At 43.3% G+C, this 20,189-nt stretch overlaps 1 protein-coding gene across 1 annotated transcript in view; it reads left to right on the top strand.

The window, feature by feature from the left end:
* BIN2 (bridging integrator 2) overlaps positions 1-9,400 on the top strand; it is a 72,416-nt gene extending 63,016 nt beyond the window's left edge. Inside the window, exons 8-10 of the mRNA XM_082247813.1 lie at positions 2,086-2,161; positions 5,578-5,660; positions 8,342-9,400. Of these exons, the coding sequence (XP_082103939.1) occupies positions 2,086-2,161; positions 5,578-5,660; positions 8,342-9,362 (1,180 nt within the window). The 3' untranslated portion in view covers positions 9,363-9,400. The remainder of the gene's footprint in view (positions 1-2,085; positions 2,162-5,577; positions 5,661-8,341) is intronic.
* Positions 9,401-20,189: the final 10,789 nt, after the last annotated feature.

The raw sequence follows: 20,189 nt of genomic DNA, 5'->3' as shown, positions 1-20,189 counted from the left end.
GCAATTAAACAGGTGTACCTAATAAAGTGGCCGCTGAGTATATATATCTTATTTCTGGTGAGTGTATAAGGGTGGAGGAACACCAGCACTTTATCTTTTTGCATAGTGGATGATTACTTTTGTTGCGAGCATAGGCGTGTGCACAGGATTAACAGGTTCCCCCTGTTTAGACCCCTGATATTTCACCAAAGCCCCCTAACAGGGCTCCTAAAAAAAATTATTAAAAATTTTTTTTTTTAAATAACATTGTATAAAATAATAAAAAATAAAATAATAAAAAAAACTACTGACATAGTCCACTGCCCTAATGACACAGTCCATTGCTCTACTGACGCTGTCAGTATATATACACAAGCACACACACACATGTGTGTTTGAGCTTTGGGGTGTGCATACCTATGGTTGAGAGTCATTCTCATCATGGAAGTTTTCACTTTTTATGGACTCATTCATTGGACCTTTGATTGCTAAACAATAGTGTTAGAGCATTTTTTCACTTTGTTTTATCTTGCAGATTTATATGTTGGTATTTAATAGGCACTGATATTGATGCACTTTAATTTATTTAATTATCAATCTATTTATTTTGCACTAGAATTAATTCACTTTATTTGATTTAATTATCAATCTATTTATTTTAATTTTCTGTATGTGTTACACATGTGCTGCACTCTTTCAGAGTATGATAGAAACATTTGCTTTTAAACAAATCTACTGCTGACATCTAGTGGTTTAAAAAGTAAAAACATTTCGTTTTATATACAGTATTTGAGTTGAGTTTTGTCAGCTGTTAATATTTATATATGTCTGAACTAATATCCTTGCCAAACTGTGCATACTTTAAGAAATAGTGCATGCATATTTTATTTAATTACAAAATTGAATAATGATACATAAATGTATATCAATTATGTTTGTGTTTTTGTTACTGTGATGTCAACCACAACTGTACCTAAATACACTGTCGTTTTCACAGTTTGCTCATTGTAATATGGACACCATTCAGTTCTAAATGACAGGAACCACTGTGATTGATAACATAATATATACGTTTTTTTGCATTAGGTTTAAACTGATTATTTGCAGTTGGTTACAGCATATATCGATATGTTCATCTTTTCAACTAAGGCCCCTTTCACATGGGCCATCTGATCGGGTCCACCTGTCTGTTTTTCAGGCAGACCCAATCCGACCCTCCATTCTCCTCTATGGGCAGTCGATGTACATAAATTTGTGGGAGGGCAGCTGGGTGTAAACGGGCAGCCGGACTGTTTGCATCCAACTGCCAATAGAGCAGAGTGGGCTGTGTCTATGTCTGCTCTGCATAAGGGAGCGGACATGGACCTGTCATCTGGCAGCTCTGCTCAGCTCAGTGGTGGATCAGTAAACAGTAATCTCCTGGAGAACTCCTGGGCGTGCAGACCTGCTCCTGCTGCCCTCACATTTGCTCCTGTGCCTGCAGGAAGGATTTCCTCTGTGTGTTTTAGAGTGTCCCTCCAGCAATTGAGCAAAGGGCCAATGACAGCCTCCTCAGCACTGCTGCTGAGCAAAACTGTATCTGCCCATGTGAAAGGGGCCTATAGGCTTCTGTATGATAGTTACTACGTGATGCACAAGCCTCATAATGTTAAGAAAAAAAACTTTCTATACCTTCCCTGACTGAGCCAAATCCTCCTTTATATGTGTCTCACATGCCCCCCCTTACACAGACTGCAGTTCACAGTGGAAGGATTTTAGCAATAGCAGCAGCGATGTCAATTCAGAAAGCAGATTGCAGGGTTAGGTGTGGCAAATTGCTGATTGACAAGCTACTGGTTTGTGAATCAACAGTGACTGTGCTGATAGCCACACCCCCTACATCATGTTTACATCCCACTATAGTGCAAGCATACAAAGCCTACATGAGAGCGACAATGCTGCTCTAAAAACCTGCAGCAGTGCAGCTTCACTACCCACCATTACACAAAGCTGCATTAGGTGGATCTACAGGTATTTGTGTGACATTCCAGGGGGATTAAGTGTGTAGTTATGTTAAAGTTCTACTTTAATGCCTCTTTTTTGTTTTTTTTGTTTTGTTTTTTGCAGTCGAATTGGATGCTATGTGACCATTTTCCAGAACATATCTAACTTAAGAGATGTCTTCTATAAGGAGATGAGTAAGGTATTGGTTCCAGAGAATTCTGTATCTGAATCCAGAGCAGTGTCAGGTATCAGGTATAGAAGAGTTTTATTTTAATGCATACAGGTCACTACAAGCAGAAATATCTGCCAATCTCTAGCTAGACCCAAAAACATTAGCAAAGTCATAAGTAGTATCTCAAACTCTTCCTGATTTTTACTTTCATACTTAGTTACTGTCATTTTCTTGTTAATTGCTTGTGTATTGCACCCCATGTAGGAGCCACTGGTGAATTGGGATCCCCCACCCGGCATAGCCAGGCACGCTGAATTTCCACCAGCACACAAGTTAGGAAACAGTCCGGGGCTTGTTCTTGTATTTTATTGAGGGGATAAAACTTGGATGGGGTGTAGGGGTATTTTGGGATGCCCACTTGACTTCAGAAAACTTCAGGGGCAACTTTCATATACACAGTCTATATCAGGGGTACTCAAATGTAAACTTGAAAGATCCACTTACAAATTTTCCATTCAGTCCGAGGTCCGGAAAAGTGACCGTCAAATTCCAAATACAGAACGCCAACAACAAAAAAAGGCATTCCCCAAAACTTGCCCCCATCCAATGCAGAGTGACCATTGTGCGTGCCCCCATTAATGAAGAGTGACCATTGTGCGTGCCCCCATTAATGCAGAGCGACCATTGTGCGTGTCCCCATTAATGCAGAGCGACCATTGTGCGTGTCCCCATTAATGCAGAGCGACCATTGTGCGTGCCCCCATTAATGCAGAGCGACCATTGTGCGTGTCCCCATTAATGCAGAGCGACCATGTGCGTGTCCCCATTAATGCAGAGCGACCATGTGCGTGTTCCCATTAATGAAGAGCGACCATGTGCGTGTCCCCATTAATGAAGAGTGACCATGTGCGTGTCCCAATTAATGCAGAGTGACCATGTGCGTGTCCCCATTAATGCAGAGTGACCATGTGCGTGTCCCCATTAATGAAGAGTGACCATTGTGCGTGCCCCCATTAATGCAGAGCGACCATTGTGCGTGTCCCCATTAATGCAGAGCGACCATGTGCGTGTCCCCATTAATGAAGAGCGACCATGTGCGTGTCCCCATTAATGCAGAGCGACCATGTGCGTGTCCCCATTAATGCAGAGTGACCATTGTGCGTGTCCCCATGAATGAAGAGTGATCATTGTGCGTGTCCCCATTAATGAAGTGTGACCATTGTGCGTGTCCCTATTAATGAAGAGTGACCATTGTGCGTGTCCCTATGAATGCAGAGTGACCATTGTGCGTGCCCCCATTAATGCAGAGCGACCATGTGCGTGTCCCCATTAATGAAGAGTGAAAATTGTGCGTGTCCCCATTAATGAAGAGTGACCATGTGCGTGTCCCCATTAATGAAGAGTGACCAGTGACATCAGCGGGGGGGGGGGGGGGAGGGCAGAATGGAGAGGATCGGAGTGGCTGTGTCTTACACTGGCAGCGCCGCATGATTACAAAAAGCCGAGTTCTTCTGCTTACCGGCGGAGAGGATGTCATTCGAAGTCCCGCCTCCTGGACACCGGCTCCTATGATAGACGTCCCCAGTGTTCTGTCTATCATAGGTAAGAGCCGGGACTTTGTAGGACATCCTCTCCGCCAGGTAAGCAGAAGAACTCAGTTTTTTGTAATCATGCGGCGCTGCCAGTGTAACACACAGCCACTCCGATCCTCTCCATTCTGACCCCCGCTGATAACAGAAGGAAGGAGACCGCTTCGGCGGTCCAGATTGAAGTCTGTGTGGGTCCGGAGGAGGCCCGGAGTCCGCCTATTGAGGACCCCGGGTCTATATACACTCCTTTCTCTTCCTCCAGCATTTCACTTGCTTGCAGAAAAATCACAGACTCAGCTCGGACTGCGGGCCCCTTTGGTTGTGTAGCAAAGTCCAGTGTCCAGCTTACATCCCTGTGACTACTGATCCAAGCACCACCTCTTCAGGCATGGCCAGCCCTCCTGGATGCAGCTGCCCCTCTCACTAGCCCTCCTGGCTAATTTCTTCACAGGCCTCCCAGACTAATACGCTTTACACAGTCCTCCCAGACTGCACACTCACCAGCTCAACTGGCTGACATCTCCTGGAGAACTCCTGGGCGTGAAGACCTTCTCCTGCTGCCCTCACACTTGCTCCTGTGCCTCCAGGAAGGATTTCCTCTGTGTGTTTTAGAGTGTCCCTCCAGCAATCGAGCCCCAGGCCCGAGTTCAACCCCCCCAGACTAGGTGGCACCCTCAAGGGCCAATGACACCCTCCTCTGCACTCCTTCTCTATCTTTCACCAGAATGCCTCTTGCTGGCATGACCCCAGAGTATTTAAGAGGTGCCCGCCCCCTGCAAGCCCATCTGCTGGGGACTGGCTGGGGCCCTCATCAATACTCCAAGCAGATCCTCCTAGACCCCCTCCTCTACTTCTGGAAGCTTCTCCAAGGTTCCAGAGAGCAGGGGGAGTTACCAGAGGTGCTACTTGATGAGCCATCCAGCCTCCCTGAGTCACTCATCCCTGACCCAGATTCAACCCAGGCCTGGCTCTCCTGGCTCTCAGCCAGGCCAATTTACTTACACTAACAACTATGTACACTAGCACACTAGCTAGAGGGTGCTACACTTGCAGGCGACTTTTTAAAATTACCATATATTTAAAGCCCAAATCGTTTTGATTTTGCATAGAGTAGGAAAAAAACCTGGTGGTTAAAACCCATGTTAGTTGTTTCCCCATCTAGGTCCCGTGGGGAGCTTTCTCCTCATTTTCTGTCCTTTGAAATCTCTCCAAGGTTTTGGAATTCTGAAATGTAATAGGTTACTCCATAAGATGATTATCCCTCTATGCCAGTTGCAGTGATAACTATAAAAGTTTGGATCTCCAATCACGCAATGACAATGGTCAGAAACAGAAAAGGTGGGGAATTATCAGTGGGCACAGAGAAGATGATAATGATTCTAACATTTTCACATTCTATTCAAAACTAAAAAAATGCTTCAAGAATAAAACTCTTTATTGAAAAAAGGCCAGAAAAGTAATACAATAGGATATGCCAAAAACTTATAAGAAGTAGAAGTTGTTGCCATTTAAGTTCAGTCTGGCTGACGAAGACATACAAGGGTTGATTTACTAAAACTGGAGAGTGCAAAATCTGGTGCAGAGCTCCAGAGAAACCATTTTGCTTCCATGATTTTTTGTCAAAGCGTAATTGAACAAGCTGAAGTTAGAAGCTGATTGGCTACCATGCCCAGCTGCACCAGGTTTTTCACTCTCCAGGTATAGTAAACGAACCCCAATGTGAGGGTGAAATTGTGATTTATAAAGGGGGTCCGTAACTGGTTGTTATGGCTTGTTGTTTATCAATGCATTTTGCACTGTTATAAATTATTACTGCTTTTAATCAATACACTGATCTTATAATCTTACCTGCAGCTAAACCATGAGCTATATGATGTGATGAGCAAACTGGAGAAGCAGCATTCTAACAAAGTCTTTGTCATTAAAGGTGTTAAAAGGTATATTTTTATTACAGTAAACAATATGGCAATGTGATAGATGTTTATGTAGAATATTATTTGTACAACAGGTATACTCTAGTATAGACCTAGTTTATGGCTAGTGTACATGGGTGTTTGAGATGTGTTTGCTGTGCATTCAAATGGACCTGTATGGAACCATGTGAAAGGTCCACTTTCCCATACAGTCAGGACTAACAGTCTCACTCCCAGTGACTTCATGTCTCTTCTCACTTACAAGTAGTCGGAGCCCTCAACTTGTGACACCAAAATCCTCTAATAACATAAGCACAGTCTCTGGAGAGGAGTTCCTTCCTCCAAGACAAGCCAACAAACTTCATAGGCTGAGTTCTTCTGGTTTCCCCTACATCACAGGGATCCTAAATCCCAAGGTACTCAGGCACTAGTAACATTTCAATAATGTTTTGTGACAGAAAAATTGAACAGTGCGACGCATCAGGAATGGTGCATCAGTACTGTGTCACACAGCGCACACCAGCCACCGTGTGTTTATTGCAGCTTGCTGTTGTGAACAGGCCCTTAAGCTCCATTCCCACCTGAGCGTTTTGTAGTTCAAAACTCCAAAATGCTCAGTATTCAAAATCCCGTGTGTTACAATGATGAGCGTTCACAAATGAGTGCTGATGAGCTACTTTTTCAGATTTAAGTGCTTTTGGCCCCATAGACTTCAATGGAAATGCTTAAAAAAACTTGAATTAAGCTTTTCTTTAGGCGTATTGCAGGAATTTTTGAGCCTGTAAGAACTGGTCTTCACCCCCTAGTGTTTTCCATTGGCTAAACCTTAATGCCCGAAGCTTGAATCCACATGTAAAATGCTTGAAATATCTTTATAGAGTGCTTGTATATGTGCTCAAAAACGCTAAAAAATAAAAACGGCTGAAAATATTTTCCTTCTTCCTGGGTTATGCAAGTGCCCACTTAGGCTCTCTCCTGTAGGGGTCACCCCTAAATTATTTTTCCTAGGTAACTTTAACTTCCCTTTGAAAGCCCATTGTCTCCAAGATCAAAAGTGAGAGAAAAACCCAAATTTGAAATTGTCACCAGAACTGGAATGGAGGAGCAATATTTCAATGAGAATAATCACTCCAGTGACAAATACTTTAGAGGAGATTTCCCTCACTGACTCACATTTTCAGAACAGAATGTATACTCATCCTTGCCAGTTCCCATGATGCACACGCCTCCCTGTTCAAGTTTAGTGTCCTGTAGTGAAGTGGAGGTCAGCAAAAGGAACCAGTGAGAGATGCAGGGGACCCAGGAGATCAACTTGGAAAGAATTTTGGTTTCCTAACAGACTTTGGGGGATAAATTCTACTAAATGGAACTGCGCCCAGCAGTGTGTGCAGCAGGAATAGTGGGCATGCATGCTTTTCTTTTAGGTTAGGCTCATATCTATGCATTTTTAGTGTGTTTGCAGATCTGCAGAAATGCACTACAATCCATTTAACCTTATTTCATATAGGTCCAATTCACATCTTTGCAGTTCATTGCAATTCATATTTTAGAAAGGTCCGGGGACTTTTTTACATGCAGAACGGTAGAATAGTGCATTTTGGGCTCCATAGACTTTAATATAACCGCATAAAAAAAATACAAAAATGCATGTACATGCGTTTTCGATTGGGTTTTGTGCTTAACAACCAGTCTACTCCTCCTACCCCAAAAAAACACAGGAAGCATAAAAAACACATCAAAAACATGTGGAAAATGCACCCCAAAACGCATCAACTCCACATGCATAGATGTGAACCTAGACTTACAGCAGGTGTAATTTTTCTTTTTTTACATCAGGGTTACAATTAGCAACTTGCTTACATTTTTTATTTGAAGGGGTCATGACAAAAGTTAACATCTTACTTTTTCTAGGAAACCTATTAAAAAGTGCATATGACATTGAATTAACTGGTGACATAAGTACTTCTTTTAGCTGGTAAAACAAATTACACTGTTAAATTTTGACAGGTAAGTAGACTGGCAATTACTTACACAGGCTTAATGGTTTACACTTCTGCCTTGCAGCACTTGGGTCCTTGGTTTGAATCCTAGTCAAGACACTATCTGCATGGAGTTTGCGTGCATAGGTGTCCTCCCACACTCTAAAAACATACTAATAGGTTGACTGACAGCTGCCTAAACTGGCCTCAGTATGTATGCATATGAGATGAGTACCTCAGATTGTAAGTTTCTTGGGGACAGGGATTTATGTACAGTGCTGTATAACTTGTCAGCGCTGTAAAAAAGCCTGTAATAAATAAATAATTGAACTATATATATTATAATTACAAATCGATTAAACTAAACCTATTTTGAAAAAAAAAAAATATATAGCCTGCTAGTGCCAACCTCTTCTGATATATTACCTGTCTGGCTGTCATGCTGATCCAGTGGCGTCAATACTTTCTGAGTCACTGACCTAAAACAAGGGTGTTATTCACTATTCACTTACTACTCAATGTATGTTCCAGTGGCTCAAAGTATTAAATCCAGAGACAGATAGGTAACTAATATTTTGGCATCCCTTTTATTTTTTCCAGCAAAGGTTTTCTTTAAGAATACAAAAACAATATGTGAATTAATTTGAGATACTTTACCAATGATTTGTAATTAAAAATATTATTTTCTATGTAATCTAATATTAAGTGTTCAATTCTCAATTTCAGTAAAAGGAACTCTCTGATGATCTCATCTCCTGTAAGTTGTACAAATTCCTTTTTCATGGCTTCAGTAGACCCAGGAGTGAGTATTTCCCCACAAGGAAAGGAGAAGAGTAAGAATGGCTCCCAGTCTTCTATGATAAGTGACACCCAGGATTCCTCCACAGATGGCAACTCATGTGCTTCATCTGAGGAGGTGCAAACTGACCCATCTCAAGATGTTCCTGATGAGGAACATGACAAACAACCTGAAGGATCAGCAAATGACATTATGGAAAGCACAACAAAGAAAGATGCACTAGAGGTAACAGAACACAAGGAAGTGGAAAACACAACAGAAAGCAATTTGAAAGAAAGTAGTTCAGACAACGTAACCCAGAATGTCAATGAAAAATCTTCAATGCAAAGTTCTGAAGCTGTAGATGATAAGATGTCAAAAGCCATAAAAGAGGGGAACAATGAAACTCCAACACAAAGAGAGACAACAGACCTTCCAGCAAAAGATTCCGAACACAATACTGAGATGATCACAGACGAAGAAGCTTGCACAGGAGCAGACAATACAAGTCAGCCGGACTCTGAAGACACAATAGATGGAGAATCCAGGATTACAAACAATTTACCAAGTGCAACTCGAAAGAATCCAGAGACAGCTGATAATGAGCACTTATCAGAAGTTTGTCCAGAGTGCGTCACAACCCAACAAAAATCAGGCGAGGTGATGATGGAGAATTTCGAGAATTCCAAAGAAAAGTCTCCCACTGACAATATCCAAGGGTGCTTGGGGAACATAACACAGAATGAATCAGATGATAAGCTGCAGGATCCATCCACTGAAACAATATTGGCTGACACTGGAAGCAAAGAATATAATGTACAGGATTCTGATTCCGGAGCACAGAACATCAATAAAGATATTATATCAGAAGATAAAAGTACATCTCAAGTCATTACATCAGACATTGTGACTGAAAAGAGTGACACAGGGAGGCAGTCAGATCCCTGTGATGAAGAAGATCATTTCTGATGCTGAAAATGTCACATTACCTGAAAGTTCACAATCCGATACAGGTATATTCAAATTATTCAGATAGGTTGGCCAGTTGATATACATTTTATATGTGAGTCCTGAGCATCGGGTCATTTTTTTTTTTTATCATTGGCCCACACATATTGATGCTCTTAAAGATGAATTCCAGGTATGGCAATGTAGCACTGTCCCCATAGGGCTTGCTGTGTGATGACTTCTTGGGTCTCCTCTGATTACCTACAGACAGTCACTTAGGGACAGTTCACACATCCATCCTTACTCCCAGTGGCTTGTTACTCAATAAACAGTCAAGGGGCTTTGTTTTTATATTTATTGTGGAACTTGGATGGGAGTAGGGAATAGTGGGATACTCCAACTTGAACTATTTGCAGATCATAAGGACAACTCTAGCTTGGCCTCAACCGGTTATTTGTGAAAACAGACACACTGCTTGAACCATATTGCCACTTGTATGAAGGAATTAAGTCTTCTTGCTCTCTCTAGCAGCAGACTTGATGCAACTACAATTTATCTTCAGGACACTCTCTAGCATCCCCTTGACTGACACCTGTCCACTGACTCTTCTAGCTGAAGGGATGGCCCTCTCAGGACAGGCCCCATGGCACAGATCTGTACTCACTGTAGGCAGAATCAGATCCTTTCCAGTGTCTCCCTTCCAGTCACCTCTGCAGGACATATGGGTTCAGCTCCTCTCTGACTCTCAGGACCTCAGGTCGACCCCCTGAGGTCGCATGGCAACTTCTACAGAGGAGGGGCAGCCGCCTCCTCCCTCCGGGATGCTGCTCTCTAGCTGAAAGACCCCAAACACATGTACCCTTGGCGTTTACACAGTATCCCAGCATGCACTGAGGCACATTCCTCTGCCAATCACCAGTGCTGTACCAAATGCCTGTGCACTCATTTGTCAGGTTTCCTCCCACTGTCCAATATGCCTCCCTATTGGACCAGTGTGAAACACCTCAGACAAACTGAGCTGCACCTGAGCACCATGAGCAGACCTTACTAGCAGATCCTGCTCCTCTGGTAGGCAGAGAGCAATATACATTTACCTGGCAATCCCTCCCGGAAAGCAGAAAGATCCAAAATGATATTCTCTCTTCCAGAACCTACCTAGGAGGTTGTTACACCCACCCCCTGCCAAACTGAGCCATATCCTCACTGGCTCTGGGCATCTGTCCCTACAAAAATACCTGTACAAAATTACATGGAGTATCCCACAAACTTGGAAAAGGGAAATAACATACAGTATGTACAGGGCCATGGGGCATACCCCATATGTGACAAGTAGATACAATAAATTACGTGAAAAAATATATAGACATCTGCTGTACAAAATTTACAAATTTACACAGAGTTTCTCCAAGTGCATTATATTAATGCACCCCCCACCAAACAAAAATATGTTTGACAGGAAGAGGTTAAACATCCTGACTAACTATGCTACAAATAACATTTGTACATATATACATGAAATAGACAATAGGTAACCTTTCAAAGGCACGAAAGGTCCCTACAAGCCTGTAAAGGAAAAGGGTGAGCATGTAGTAACTCTACATCCTATATACTCACAGTGAGACTGCCCTGTCCACAGAGGCTACTTTCTCACCTGCAGAATCTCTAACACTATTGTTCCCGTAGAGACTTCTGATGCATCTGGCCCCCTAAGGGCACGCTTGACTCGACGTCCTGTTGTGTTCCATTAACAGACAAACAGAACAACCTGCCAATCTAACTAACTAAACACTTCTGTACTTGTTCCATTTGGGAACCATATGACTAGCAATAGGCACAGTCCCTCTCAATTACCAGGGCACTGACTCTTTCCTATCCTAGAAACTAAACTGTAACAGATTCCCAAATAGGCCGCAAGTGGGTAATACCTGAGTATGACAAGGAAGAGGCGTCAGCCCCTTCACATACACCAGTGGGTGGCCGTTGACCAAGCAAAAGTGAAACTACAAAAATAGGGAGACAGGAGGTTCCCCTCAGAAAGGAGTCAACTAGGGACACCAGGTGATTGAAAATCAAAAACTGTATAAACTTTATTAAGGCACGTATGCCAATGCTAACAAAAACAGGTGTGAATAGGTGTGACATAGCATGAATAAAAACATAATTAAAATCAAGGCTAAACACAATGGGATAATCATCAACCCGGGTTGTATGAAAAGGGGCTAGTAGCATGGGGTATGTAGTAACTAATAGATGAAAAGCCTGTAAAGGCTGTATGATTAATTGCACAGTCCCAATGGCAGTGATCAAAAAACCAGCAAGGTAATTAGAGAGTTCCTGATAGAAACAGTCTCACATATAAAGAGTAGAAAAAAAGGCACCACATTGGATGGATTAGTTGTTGGGATGTAGAGGTCCAGTGGTGAGGGCTGAATCTAGTGGTGCCAGATAGGTGACAAGTTGGAAGCAAAAAAATCGGCTTTGTAACCATGGAGAGATCCCATCTAGAGACAATGTATAATGTAGTATCACTCAGTAAGCACCAGATAGCGAACCATATGCCTCTAGTTACCGTCCTTGAAGAATTGATCCAAGCCGTGAAAGAAATCCCAGGAGAGATAGACCCTTTCGACACAACATAGGTTCAGCCCGGCCCGGCGTTCCTAGTAGCTCGCTCTCCTTCCGTGAACTCCCCTGTAGCAAGGGGCAGGCAGTCCAGTTGCGGCCCGACGTCACACCTGACGTAGGAGGCGGGGAACGTGGTAGCTGCGGCCGTTAAGCGCCCGGCGGTCGTGGTGGTCACGATCCCATTTGAGGGTGTCAGATGACGTAGATGCTGACGCGTTTCACTGGCACAGCGCCAGTTTCCTCAGAGCTCTTTCCTATCCTAGTCAGACCCACAAGTTAGGAAGAAGAACTGCGGAGTCCACCCGACTGGTGTTCACAGTGTCCTTCTCTCTGTAACACTGAGGCAACACATCTTTTACTGGCCGCAGGCTATTATTGCTGGAGCCTGAGCAAAGCTTGCCTACTTGTGAGTGTCTGTAAGAAATCTTCAAGGGATCCTTCACTCTGGCATCCCTCTCTCTGAAGAGACAATGAGCCACTACCCTTTTTTCACAAGGTAGCAACTTGCACAAAGTTTCTTCCGACATTACTTTGGCCCGCAGGCCCAAAGGAATCTTCGCATAGTGTCCTTTAAATAAAGTATCTTCGCAAAGTGTCCTTTCTCAGTATATATTTGAGCAACAATAGTGGCCCATGGCCCAAAATATCTACAAAAAGTGTCCTGTAGCAAGGTATCTTTGTGAACTAGGGGTTTACCCCCTCCAGGTAGCAGCCCCTGGATTTAACAGGAGAAGTCCTCTGTGGCAGAAGTTCTTTCTCCTAGATGATGAAACTATGGCAATTTTCGCTGATCCCCATCTTCTTTTGCAAAGATAGATGTGAAGGGGATTTGCAAAAAGGGCTCCTAGTTAGAGATGGCCTTGTGGTTCGCCCGGCGGTCGGTTCGCGGCAAATTTTGCTTGTTCGCAAATTCGTAAAAAGTCTGACTTTTGCCGATGTTCACGAATATGTCCGCGCCGCCATTTTCTTTTTCATTCAGAAGAACTTTGACCCATGACACAGCCGTCAGGTGGAACGGGACAGCCAATTGAAACATTTCAGCACATGGACATGCCCCCTACCCTTTAAATAGACCTGAGCTGTCAGCCATTTCACATTCTGCATTTTGTCAGTGTAGGGAGAGGTTGCCTGTGCTCATGAGGGAGAGATTGCCAAACACAAATAGCTCTGTGAAGATCCACAAAAGTCCTTTTCAGGGCTGGTATTTTGGTATAGGTCTACTAGTATCTTTTCAGGTTAGGGGCAGGTATCCAGTCGGTGCTTTAAGGGCAGTTAGAGATCGGCAGCAGTCACACAAATCGCTCTGTTAATGTCCACAAAAGTCCTTTTCAGGGCTGGTATTTCGGTATAGGTCCAGTCTCTCTTCAGTATAGGGACAGGTATCCAGTCTGTGCTTTAGGGGCAGTTAGAAATCGGCATCTGCAGTGAGACAATTCCCTCTGTTAATGTCCACAAAAGTCATTTAAAGGGCTGCAATTTGTTTGGTATTGGTGTGCAGTGCACTATATAGGGGGGGAGGGGGGTAATCCATGGTATAATATACTTTGTAGAAAGCATATTATAGTGGATTAGTAGTATTATTGTGCACTGTGCAGCACTGTGACAGGTGTAGTGACTGAGCGTTGCTGCAGCTCTGACCGTAATATTAAAGGGGCACTCTGACCGCAATATTAAAGGGGCACTCTGACCGCAATATTAAAGGGGCACTCTGACGGGAATAATAAAGGGGCATTCTGACCGCAATATTAAAGTGGAACTCTGACCGCAATATTAAAGGGGCACTCTGACCGCAATATTAAAGGGGAACTCTGATCGCAATATTAAAGGGGCACTCTGACGGGAATAATAAAGGGGAACTCTGACCGCAATATTAAAGGGGCAATCTGACCGCAATACTAAAGGGGCACTCTGACCGCAAAATTAAAGTGGAACTCTGACCGCAATATTAAAGGGGCACTCTGACCAAAATATTAAAGGGGAACTCTGATCGCAATATTAAAGGGGCACTCTGACGGGAATAATAAAGGGGAACTCTGACCGCAATATTAAAGGGGCAATCTGACCTCAATACTAAAGGGGCACTCTGACCGCAATATTAAAGGGGCACTCTGACCGCAATATTAAAGGGGAACTCTGACCGCAATATTAAAGGGGCACTCTGACGGGAATAATAAAGGGGAACTCTGACGGGAATAATAAAGGGGCACTCTGACCGCAATATTAAAGGGGAACTCTGACCGCAATGGTAAAGGGGCACTCTGACGGGAAAAATAAAGGGGAACTCTGACCGCAATATTAAAGGGGCACTCTGACCGCAATATTAAAAGGGCACTCTGATGGGAATAATAAAGGGGCACTTTGACTGGAATAATAAAGTGGAACTCTGAGCGGGACACAATAAGGGGCACTCTGACAGGGACACACTGGATGTAAAGGAGCACTCTGATGGGGACATGGATGTAAAGGAGGGACTCTGACAGGGACACACTGGATGTAAAGGAGGACTCTGATGGGGACACGGACACAGGCTGAATGACGGCGGGGGACACGGGCTGCATGACAGCAGTGACATGGGCTGAATGACGGGGGAATACAGACTGGATGAGGGGGGACACAGGCTAACAGTGTGTCCCTGTCAGAGTGCCCCTTTATATCCATTGTGTCCCCGTCAGAGTGCACCTTTATGTGGGCTAATTTTTGGGGCCTATATAGGCCGACACTTACTTCTGTATCCTGTGAATGCGTAATGTACCTCCAGCCACCAAAAACTACATTCTTAGCTGTCAGGTAAACCCATGTGGGCTAATTTTTGGGGCCTATACTGGCCGACACTTACTTCTTTATCCTGTGAATGCCTAATGTACCTTCAGCCACAGAATACTATGTTCTTAGTTGTCAGGTAAACCCATGTGGGCTAATTTTTGGGGCCAATACTGGCCGACACTTACTTCTGTATTCTGTGAATGCCTAATGAACCTTAAGCCACAGAATACTACGTTCTTAGCTGTCAGGTAAACGCATGTGGGCTCATTTTTGGGGCCTGGAATGGCCGACACTTACTTCTTTATCCTGTGAATGCCTATTTTTTCAGACTGGAATTGAAAATCAATGGGTCTGTAAAGGTTACGCCAAATTGTGGAATGGATCCATTTTATAGATGTGTGAATAGACCCTATATGTATTAGACATGTATTTACCGGCTGCTGTCAGTTCTGACTGATTTATGAAAAAAAAAATAATAATTTTATGCTGTAAAAAAAAAGAATTTAGGGCAACTTTTCAAATTGCAATACTTCTGTTATGACATTGTCCATGTGCTGAGACTATTTGTGCACAGCTAGTACGTCTTTTGTGGCTGCAAATATGACCTAAAGGTTTTTAAAGTTCACCTCCCATTAAAGTCAATGGGGCCCACCGCGAACTTGCGGTTCGCTGACTTTTGAGAAAATTTGCGGCTGACGTTCGCGAACCGCCCGGGCGATCTTCGTCCATCACTACTTCTAGTCCTAACAGCAACATTGTAACAAAAGAACTCTTCGGGCTCACTAGCCCCTTTGTGATTCAAACTCTCTCAGCAGCAACAACAGAATTCTTCGGGCTCGCTAGCCCCTTTGTAACTCAAATTCTCTTAGCTGAATCAAGAACTCGGCACACCTCAGTAGTAGTGATCGGGATTAGGTATGCGGACGATCTTGCCTTCAGTACTCAGGATACTGATGGCCAAGGCTTGGCCCTTTCCATCTGGGCAGTTGAACTCCACTCGGTCAATATTTATGGACCACCCCAGGTTCCAATTTGCCTTAATAGACAGGAAGGTGTCCCACAACTGAGGCCTGGATTGGTTCCGATGTGGCTTGGGGACAAATAGGAAGTTCCAAAAAGCCTCTACACAAAGACCCCCTCTTTCTTTCGATTTCTTCCATTATCTCCCGGGGAACATATAGATAATCATATCTGTACTCCATGGCCATCTTCCTTTGGACAAGGCGTTAAAAATGTGAGAACCTGGGAAATTTCTGCCTGTCTCCTCTCTCAAGTTGGGTGTAAGGGGTCTCCACTTTGGCAATCAGCTTGGAGTAGGCATCGTTCTGTGCCTGAGCTTGGGCATAGGTTCAAGGTGGGGATAGGTCTGGGACCCTAGAGGCATAGGCCTCACAGAACCCCAGGTTCCTTGCACACTTCATCCAAACAACCACTGCTTCTGTCTTCTCAATAAGTGAGCTGGAACTTGCAGGACTTCTTCTTCCTTCAGTTTCCCTATCCCACACAGCCTCCACTTCTGATCCCCAATCATCAATTCCCTCTTCCAGGGATCTATAACGATACTCGAAACTGGGTGACCCCACATCAACAGCCCCTGCCTCCCCTTCACTGGAAAAACTGGAGGACTTTAACTTCTGGGCCAAGCATCCGCTACTTTTTCTGTAAAATAGTACTTTTTAACATTACCCTTGAACTTTCCTTATGCTAGTTATAGAAATAAAATAAAATGAGGACCTAACCCTTTGCCTTCAGAACTGAGATTACTAATATAGGAAAACATGGCAATATTGGTATGGTTTCCTATCCAGCCTGGAATACCAGTCTCTAATGCTGGATCCTAATAACTAAACTTGAAATATTCTGTGCAACCTACAACCCCTTGGGGTGTAAAACTGGGTGGTGCAGGAACCCACTATTTTAACACACACCACCCTCACCATCTTGTACTTTTTTCCTGCTTTTGTACTCCCCCCCCCCCAATTACTCATGCACCCAGCTTTCCCCCCTCCCCATCCTCTTCAGACACATAGATGCAAATAAATCGGCGTGATACATTTTATTGATTTTCAATTAGATGTTTTTGAAATATTTTTCTTTACAAATGCAAACATTTTAAACTGTGATAATAATAATAATGTGAGGCTACATGTTGTCTGTAGGGCATTTTTACTACTACTTTACATTTTGAATGATGCTTTTCCCTTTCCAATGTCTTTAAATAAAAAAGGAAGAAAAAAAAATAATTTTTTTTTAAAGAATACAACCCTCCTGAACCTTATTTACATCATGCTCTACTTTTCTTTATGTAGTATTACCCGCGTAGGAGTTGCAAATGTCAGGGTTCCCCACTACTGCACAGCCAGTCACATAGCATTTCTTTCTTGCCTCCAGACACTGAATACAGTCTTTGGGCTTTTTTTTGTTGTTGTTTTTTTAGGGGGTGGTAACTTGGATGGGGTTAGGGATTATGGGATGCCGAACTAGAAAATAACAACAGAACCAGGGACAACTTCCTCCCAATTTACAGCTCCTCTTGATCCTCCTGCACAATATCTTGATCCTTTGTACAGGTCTGCTGGGTTCACTCCTTTAAAAACTAACAGTCTTTTTTTCTTAGCTTAGCAACAGCCCCTACAGGCTAAAAACTCTCAGTCCCTTGGAAAAGTAGCACATGTGGAGTGAACTGCTTTCTGCCACCTTCTGCTTCCATGTAGACACTAATCCTATCTCTACTCCTCGCAGAAATGCTAGCTCGTCTGGCTTCTTCTTCTTCCCAGGGCCAAGGTTGAAGACTTAAGCACACCGCTGTCTTAAATAGAGACCTCCTGCAAGTGGCAGTCTCTCCCCTTGTCTGTCCCTGCACCGTGCTGATCTACTTACTCTGTCTCTCTTTGCTCCTGCTGCCTCCCCAGAAAGCTTCCTTCCAACTGCCTCTTGTGGTATAATTCTTCCAGGTCAGCCACCCAAGCTCTGACCTGAGGTAAAACCCCTCCCTGGCAGGGGTCCCTCAAGGGCCACCAACAGACTCTGTTAGCACTGCTTCTCCATCTTCCACCCAACTCTCTTCCCAGCAGGATCCAAGTCTATTTATGGGCTCCTAAGTCCCCTGCCAGGCCTACTTCCTGGGGATTGGCTAAGGGCCCCTAAATATGCAGAACAGCTCTTCCTCACTGCCCACTAGTTCCAGAATGTTTTCTAAACTTTCCAGAGCCAGGGGGAGATCATGCTAGCCTAACCTTTAATACCGTGACCCAGATTCCATGACTCAGGCTTAGTCCTGGGCCAGACTATGGTTTTCCTGCACTACCAATAATAGCACACTAGAGGGTGCTACATATCTTTTCTTTTTTTTTTTTCTTTTTTTTTTTTTGAGGTTTTATCCATCAGACCTTGCAACATTTTTGTTGCCTATTTCTGAACTCCCTGTATCTTATTAATATCTTTTTGTAAGTGAGGTCTCCAGGACTGGAAACACTATTCTAAATAGAATCTAACTAACACTCTATATAGTGAAATTAGAACCACCATTCTAGTGATGCACCCAGAATTCAGTTTGCTTTCTACACACTTTTGCTCATTTTGGGTTGTGTGAGTGCAACTGGCATGCAAGAGTAAATTATACATAGTGCAATAGTGAAATTTTTTCATAAGCAGTCATTCAACCTTTAGTGTCTTCCCACCTTTGACATGCGTTGTGTTAAGGCTATTCATTTTAAATGGGCTATCAAAGAACCACAGCAAGGGCAAATTTGGACATGACCCATTTTTTTCAACCCAGCACACCACAACTTACAGCATGTGCCTACTAATATGTTGTAGGCGTGGTGCATTACCTGGTATTGTTCTAGTGCACTTGTGTCAAACACAAGGCCCGCGGGCCGAATCCGGCCCTCCGGGCCATTTCATGTGGCCCTCCCATCTCTCCTGCAGCTGCAGGAGAGCTCCAGCCCTTCTCCAGACCCTGTGCTTTCTGCTTTCCAGCAATGCCTCTAGCGTCTTCCCAGCAGCAGCACAAGGTAAGGGTGGTGCACTGTGATGTAAGGGAACGTGGGGGGCTCAACTTCTGATGGTGGGGAGGCTCCTGACGTCTTATGTAAGGGTAGGGGATGCTCTGGACATCTAGTCTTACAGATACAACCGGCCCTTTTGAGGGCAATCATATTGCTGATGCGGGCCGCGATTAAATTGAGTTTGACACCACTGTTCTAGTGTGTTGGGATGTCATTTAAAATGAATAGCACTCCAGTGCTCCACAATGCCGTATGCATTCTTCCAAGCATTACAATATCATGGCACAATGTGCATCTTAATTAGTGTTTCTGAAGCACATAAGTGTATATGAGCCTAAAATCAGTAATTTATAAAAACCAAACCAAAAAAAGCCGGGGTTGTTATACAAGACAATACGTTATTCCCAATGCTGGTAGTAATAAACCCTCATCATTTTATGGTTCAACCCATTGAGTACACTAAAATAAACATTCACTAGTAAATTATTTGTAAAAATTCTTACTTCAGCACTTGCAGGTTACAACCTTTAATGCTGCTGGATCCTGCTTTCCTGAACCTCCAATTTTAACAAGAGTTACGAGTGGACAGTGCAGTCTCCAGTCAGTGTGTTAACTCTGAGAAGGGAGGGGGAGGAGTGGACAGTGCAGTCTCCTTGCAGGGTCTCCTTGCAGGGTCCTTGCCATCCTAGGATACAGAGCTGTAAGCTTCTGGTAATGCACACATTGTAGAGAGACACAATTCTAGTCCTTGCATGCAAGGGTGACTCCATATGATGCAGCAAGAGAAAGGAACCATCCTTAAGCAGGAAACCTTGGGCAGTGGTCATGGCGCCAACTTAAAATGGAACATAGGCATAATCAGTAAGTGAATAAATCAGCTGCTGGAAATGCTTTTATAAACTGAAGGTTTAATATTACTTTAATTAAATTTATAGCTGTATAAATGCTCTGTATATATCTAAATCATTGATCTAAAATAAAATCTCTTTTTCAGCAGGTATAAAAGAACAATCAATGATTCTAGCTCAAGCAAAGAGGCAGAAAGCAAAGCACTAGTTAAACTATGCAACTGTATTTGCTCTATTCAGATATATCTGCAGTGCCAACTGCACACGAGAGAAATGATGCTGCAAACATGGATGAAAAACTTAGTGGAAAACTTTAACCATTAACCCTATACAAAGATTAAAGTGAATGTTTAGTATTATTAATTATTAGTTATCCATATAAAGAAAATCAGCTTGATGAAAAATAATCATATTATGTTTTAATGTCACAGAAGCTTTCTTTCTGGAATGCACAATTTGTAATTTAATATGTACAATAAATGGGGTCTGCTAAATTTGTTAATTACGAATATAGAATCCGCTTCATGCTTTGCAGTTCTACTCAATAGCTGTGCTTTACTGCTACTTCTTACCCTTAAATCTATGAGTCAGTCAGTTCTTTG

This window comes from Pelophylax lessonae (assembly GCF_965119305.1).
Source record: "Pelophylax lessonae genome assembly, chromosome: 2".
Lineage (NCBI taxonomy): Eukaryota > Metazoa > Chordata > Amphibia > Anura > Ranidae > Pelophylax > Pelophylax lessonae.
This window is presented reverse-complemented; position numbering and strand designations above follow the sequence as displayed.